The sequence below is a fragment of the Contarinia nasturtii genome, unplaced genomic scaffold (assembly GCF_009176525.2).
Source record: "Contarinia nasturtii isolate CC-2019 unplaced genomic scaffold, AAFC_CNas_1.1 Cnas_scaffold_1177, whole genome shotgun sequence".
NCBI lineage: Eukaryota > Metazoa > Arthropoda > Insecta > Diptera > Cecidomyiidae > Contarinia > Contarinia nasturtii.
In genome coordinates, this window is record NW_022198521.1 from 11257 (window position 1) to 18413 (window position 7157).

Below are 7157 nucleotides of genomic sequence, written 5' to 3' on the forward strand. Positions count from 1 at the left end.
AAGAGATTTAAATTCAAATAAAAACATAGATCCGATGAAAGTAGGCGCCCGATTCACATATTGAATATGTGATCTATTGTAATTGGTGATGTTAATTTTTACAAAGAAGTTTGTACTTGTGTATTTTGGATGTTCATGTTATGGCCCATTGTTTTATGAATAAAAATATTTTCCCATGCATCCAGATAACGTGGTGCATTATTTTTTAAATAAAATTCGTGTATTATTGAATATAAGAATCTTTCGATGCATAATATATTTTTTGAACTTTTTGATTGCGGAAAAATTCGTCGGACTTTAAATCGCTTTTTTTCTTGTACTATAATATATATTTTTACAAATAAAAGTTGAAGGATTTATATTTTAAAAAATTTCGAAAAATGTATTTTTCACCATTAAAATAAACAAATCTTATACAGAAAATAATTGTAATTTTTTATTTCATCTCATAAATAATATTTTTAAAATGAATTACATTTTCAGCTTAATGTGGACTCCTCGGATGTTTTGCCATCTTGATATAATTTATTTTCGCGTTTTTTACGAAACAACATCAATGAAATGTTCTCAATCAAATCGTCACTTTGATCAGTGTTCATTCGTTTTAAACTTGCTTCAAGGAATTGACAAAATGCAGCAATTGTGTCAGTTGAAAGATCGGCTGAACCTCCAATGAAACTTGGTTCAACGTGAATTTCATCCTCATACATTTCAGACGAATCTCTGCCATCATTTTCTTGTTTGATTATTAAATCATTTTGCAGTCCATGCATGATACCATCATGAATATTTTCATATCCAACACTCCCACTTTTTTGTAACTTACGTTTGTGATAGCGATTACATACCTGGGGGTGAATCACATAGAAAATAATAGACAAATGATCAAAATAATGGATAGCAATTTAACATACGCTTTTATCTTTCTCTTGAAAATCAGTAATTGTGTTCATCATGTCACTGGTTTCGAATTTATCCTCTGTTTTTATTCTAAATTTGCGATCTTCTGAGTTCTGGACATCCTTCAAAACGGCAAACTTATTAAACAAAATCCAGTTTGAATTATAGTTTGGGATTGATGCTTGCTTTATCATTTCTCTGCGATACCTAAGGGGAGAATCACAAAAGAAAAGAATCGAATTAATTTAAAATAATCGAAAAATAATCGACAAATATTCGAAAAATAATCGGAAAACAATCATTGATTTGCCCCTTAGCCATACCGTTCACATAATGTTTTATATCGACGTATCGCCTCATGCGCTAAAGAAAAATAGAAGAAAATAAATTTTTATTAAACCAAAAAAATATTCAATGAAATAAATCAAAATATCACATTTAGTACTTGGAATCAATGAATAATTTTGAATTATTAAATTTGAGACATAAATATTGAAAGAAAGTGTGATTCGGAAAGTAATGTTTTGATATGAAAACTGATTGATGTACAATCTAATTCATTAATTTCATTTCTCAAGTAAATATTAAATTAAAATAATAATATTATACTCTTAAAACAATAGTTATCTGATTTTGGTACGTTCTAACTAATCTTGTTTGTCACTCATTCATTTTCGATTAAGATTACCTCCCATATTCATTTTGTTCGCAATTTCTTTCCACTTAAACTCTTTTAAACTACGATTTCGAAATTCAATATGTGATTTATTCCACAGAAGGGGATGTTTTATCAAATACTCAATGAGCGTTTCATCATTTGAGCTTTGTTTTGGATGCAAATCCGAATGATTTGAAAATTCCTCACACCTAAAATTCACATTCAATTATAGAAAATGAACAAATTTCAACATCTTAAAATCAAAATTATAAATATTAACATACGATTCTTTTTGCTCCATTTAAAAATTCTTCAATTGTAGAATAATTTAATCTGTGTAAATACTTATTCTTTCCTTTTCTGATTTTGTTTTATTTTCGTCACTTTGTTTTATAAACGTCAAGTTTTAAATACATTGAAGTTGTTCGCAATCAAATCAATATGTTCGGCATCAATAGAAGTTTATCGTTGAAAATCTACTTGTTTTATTTTCCATTATTTTTATCTTATATATACAATTATTATAATAATCTTCATTTGAAAATATGACGAAAAAATTCAAAAGATATTAAACCTTAAAAAAGAGGGAATTTCTGCAACGTTTTGATTTATCATAGCTTGAAGTGTATACCAGTGACTCCATCTATAAAACGATAACTTAAAAAATATAAAGCTTCGCTCCCAAGTACATTCAAGTTATATTTAGCAAAGAAATAATACTCAATATATATAAGCAATTCCATATGAAAGCGTTCAAGTTTTTGCAATAATCATCGATTTTGCTCAAAATTGGCATACATTGTTTTGATTTTAAAAAAATTGGGAAAAAAATCAGCGCATTTTTTATAGTCAATTTTTGGTACAGCACGATGGACATTCTTAATTGTCCAGTTTTTTAACTAATTTGGTTCGTATTGTAGCTTGAGAATTTTTTTGGGTCTTTTTTATGCTCATTTTATGCCGCTTCTATTGACGGTGTCAAGCCATTCGGCTACGAGGGTTCAAATTACTCAAAAACCTCTTTATTTGATCACAACGAAGAGGAATTCGTTATTATTGGCTTATTAGAAAACTTGGCTGAAAATTGCTTGATGAAGAGTGCTTATTATATTAAATAATACAGGTGATGAAAAGATTTTCTCAGTTTTTCACCCAAACAAACTTGTATGCCAAATTTGAGCAAAATCGGTGACAATAATTGCACAAATCTAGACGATTTGATTTGGAATTGCCGATGTATATTATTATTACTTTTACAATAGATATTGTGTTTCTGGGCTTCTAGATGTCATAAGTGTCAACCAGATTGGAAATATGAGGATCATGCGTATTGAGACCAAATCATCGGCCTCAACTTGTTCACTTGTAGCCGCTCTGGAAGCTTTATTTCACGTTGTTTACGGTATCTAACACTCGGTAAAATATAGAAAGAGAGCAATATCTATCTCTATCGATATTCTGTGTCTTGAGTGAAAACATGAAAGGAGTTGAGTTTTATTTAATCATTCAGCACAAGAACGAGTCCATTTAGTATAGTCGAATACTACCATCGAATCAGGCGAAAAAATATTTATTTAGAAACGCCTGAAGAAAATATTGCTTGTAATGACCCACTTTATCACTGGGTGGAACTTTCACTACTTTCTTGTTTTACAAACTTGATAATTCATTTAGATGGGACGAACTGTGTGATTTAAAAAAAAAGTTTGAATATTATTTGTGAGTTTGAATAAAAAAGAAGGTGTACAAAATGAGTTTTTTAAGCAAAAGTTCCATGATTTAGTAAAATTGAGTTTTTGTATCTATATACAAATTTGGTACGTGATAATTAGTTCAATAAAATAATATATTATAATTCTGCGACTCAATTAACATTTTTTTCTGTTATTGAAAAATATTATGAATTTCGTGAATCTTGTGAAATACGGTAATATAATCCTCATTTGAATAAAATTATAGACGAAAATGTCGTATTTATGTGGAAAATAATTAATTTTATTAAAAGCCTATTACTAAAAGCTTATTATGTTTAAGATGTGCGAAAATTTTCAATATTAAGTAATACAGTGATCTGTGGTAGAAAATATTCTTCATGATGATTTCTTGAACAATTTACATATATAATAATTAATATATGAGTAAATTATTAGTGAATGAGTGATACCTTTGGCTCCTGCGCACTCGTTTGACGTCTTCACCCTTTTTGACTTTTCATTCATAGACTTTTTTCAAAGAAGCGTAGAAAGTTACCGTTTAAGAAAAAAAGAAGCTCCATTAGCTGAGCATGTATGAATGAGACGAATATATGTTGTTCCAGTGAGATGCAAAAAAGCTTTGAATTAGCAAATGACATTTCGTTGGAACAAACATAAACATTTACAAACATTTATAATGAATGAAAATTTAAATGTTTTAAAATTACAAAACGAAAATTACCCTGTGCGCATACAATACTGAACGAAATACGATTTTGAAAGAGAAAATTAATTATATTTTTCAAAAATAACAAGTACATAAAATTGTGTTGACCTATGTGTAAAATAAGTGTTTTCGATTTTGTTTCTTTATAATTTCAAGCTCTTTCAATCCGTTCGTGTAATTTGAACAGAGTATTGTTTAATATTGTTTTTGTAAGCAAACTTAAAGTTTTGTTCATTTTTGCTCAATCAATCAATTAAATTGAATATTATATAAAATATGTGGTCTGAATTTTGTGTTCTGCATCGATTTTTCACTTCATATTTTCATGATAAACATATTTTACTGAGCTTTGAATTAAGAAACTGATCTTCTACGCCTGAGGGAGCCAATACTCGCAAATTGCAATACCATTTTATCCTGCTTGTACTAAATCATAGACTAATGATATCTTCAGATCGTTAACCCACCTGCAGACAGTTCATAATAATAACAGATCCAGACAGTATAGGCCTCTCAGGCCCACCGTACAAAATATATGGAAATAATTTCAAAATGATAAAACCAATATCAATTTTGATTTTTTTTCTGTTTTTATTCGACGAAAATGAAAAAAACGAGATGAATAAATAGAAACATAAATAAAAGTATTGAATAAATGTAAAAAAATTAATTGGAATCGGAAGAATCAGTTTTGTGTGTGCGTTTTTTTCCACATTGTGTACACAAAACCGTCATGGTTGAATGTTCACCGCAAACGTTTTTGTTACATTTGCAACAACAAGTTTTTGTTTTTCGACCGAGTGAAGCTGGACATAAATGACATCGACGTCTTTGAGATGATTAGTTTGTCAATGGTTCTTCAGAGACTTCTGGAATGTTCAAATGTTGGCGAGCTTGATTCAAAACTACTTGATGTTCCATGTCCATGCCACGAGTCGATCTGCGAGCAATTTGATTGTAAACCAATGATTCAGACAGTTCAAGTAGTTTAACTCAATAAAGTATGTAACATAATTTATGTTACTTTCGTAATTTATATTGCGAACTCAAAAGAAGCCTTCCACTAACAGAGCTAAATGAAATATTCGTTCACCAAAGAAAATAAGAAAACTGAACGGACGTTTCATTGCTACATTTTCATATGTATAATACACGAGTCCGTTGGCTTTGTGGTCGCGGCCGCATTAGTATGCGCAGTCATCACACATTGAATTTTTTTTGGACATACGCACCACCTATACTGCTGCGCTACTGTGTCCGATCTTCACTTACGTGCAGCTATTGAATTCGTATACAACCATTGGAGACAGAAAACAATAAAAAAAATAGAATTTGTTTGCAAAATTTTCTCTAAATACATGGATTTCCATACATTTTGTATGGTGGGCCTGAGAGGCCCATACTGTCTGGTTGAAGTGAGATTTTGGTTTTTGTCGAATAACAATTTTTCATAATTTAATATTTTACCGTTATATATTTTTTTTATTTATGTATCGATATCATTAGCTTAACGCGCAAGTTTTAAGAAAATTGATTTAATAGTTTGGATTTTATTCCATTTTTATGAGTTGCTGGGCCTCATAGACCCATTATGTCTGCAGGAGGGTTAAGCGATGTTTAAACATTCAAAATACAAAGCGACTGATGTCAATTTCAAAAGAATAAATCTGGAAAATAAAATGTCTTACATCCGTAAGATGAACTTTTCCGCACTGTGATCCACAACATGCATTTATTACGTATCTTCTACCATAAATATTAATTCATGAGAAAATTCAATGCCTGTATGATATCGTAATCATGTGAAAATTTGCAGATATTATTTATTTCACAAAAAGCTAACATTCTAAATGTTTGAAGAAATTTCAATACAATTGAGTGGTACCTTCCATATAAAATTTACGTTTTTGAGCAAAAAAATTCAAAATTTTGTTCGGCAGGTACCCATATTATGCATTGAAATCTCTTCAAACGTTCGGAATGTTATTTTTGTGTGAAAATAATAACCTGTGCAAAGTTTCAGCTCATTACGCTACCACAAAGGCAAGGCTCCAATAAAAAATATTTTTTTTTTTTGTGAATTTTTGTATGAAAAGTCTGTAAAAAATTGATTGCATCTTAAAACTAACATCAGATTCGGGTTTCTCATGCCAAAAAACTCCCCACCTTACATTCTTTCAGCGTTCAAATTGAAAGAATATCATTTCAAGGCATTTTTCTCATAAGTGCCTCTTCAGAGTCCAGGGTTTTACGGTGATCAACTAATGGTGCTGAAAATTTGACCAAGTCTATTCCTTTTAGACCCAATTTGATTTAAATCATCCCCATAAAGTCAGATTTTGAATTTCATGTGTGAGCACGAAACCATCGCGTCACCAAAATGATTCAAAAATGGTTCAAAAATGTATGGATGTGGGTACTCCATTCTCTAATACATTTGGACCAAAAATTACACCGGTCATCAGATATTGCTCAAAAACTAATCAGCACGTCTCCTCGCAGTCCCCAATCATCCTGCAAAGTCAGAATTAGAATTGAGTTTTTGGAAGAAGACTTATCGCGGTAACAAAACCGATTTTACACCCATTATTCAATATCGCTGAAAATTTGACCAGATGTACTCCACGTGGCCCCGAATAATGTAGTAGAGTCAGATTTTGAAAAGCACGTCTCTGGGGAATATTTTATCGCGGAAAAACCAAAATTTTCAATGGATACCCATTACATCGGTTAACCAATGTCGCTCAAAATTTGACCGAATGTACTCTCGCAGTCCCCAATCATCCAGTAAAAACAGATTTTGAATATTTTTTTATGTGTGCTGAGCTATCATGCAAAGTATAAAAATTTTGCGGACAGGACACAGGACACATCGCACATGCTACACAGCGAGTAACATTAATTTGCCCCAAAATCACCTCCAATCATGTTTTTACATGAAATATGCATAGAAAACATGTTTTGAGGTGACTTTAATTTTTTGGCCTAATACAATACCTTTCCTATATAATATATATTTTTAATCAAAGATTATTTCATTATTCAATTTAGTGAGAATACGTAGGCGACTATTTAAGTTTCTTCAATATGTATGTTTTAGTATTTCCCGATGCAAACCATTGTCATATTCGTTAAGTTTAACATTTTGTAGCATAAACGTTCTCAGAACGTTTTGTCA

General features: G+C 30.5%; 1 protein-coding gene across 1 annotated transcript; it reads right to left on the bottom strand.

Annotated features, from left to right (window-relative positions):
• Window positions 1-414: 414 nt before the first annotated feature.
• Window positions 415-1957, bottom strand: LOC116344704. Its single transcript, XM_031773377.1, has 5 exons — window positions 1843-1957; window positions 1589-1767; window positions 1224-1263; window positions 915-1107; window positions 415-848 (listed from the first exon to the last, which is right to left on the bottom strand). Exons 1-5 carry the CDS (start codon window positions 1857-1859, stop codon window positions 480-482), a joined length of 798 nt encoding a protein of 265 aa, XP_031629237.1. The 5' UTR covers window positions 1860-1957; the 3' UTR covers window positions 415-479.
• Between the last annotated feature and the right edge of the window lie 5200 nt (window positions 1958-7157).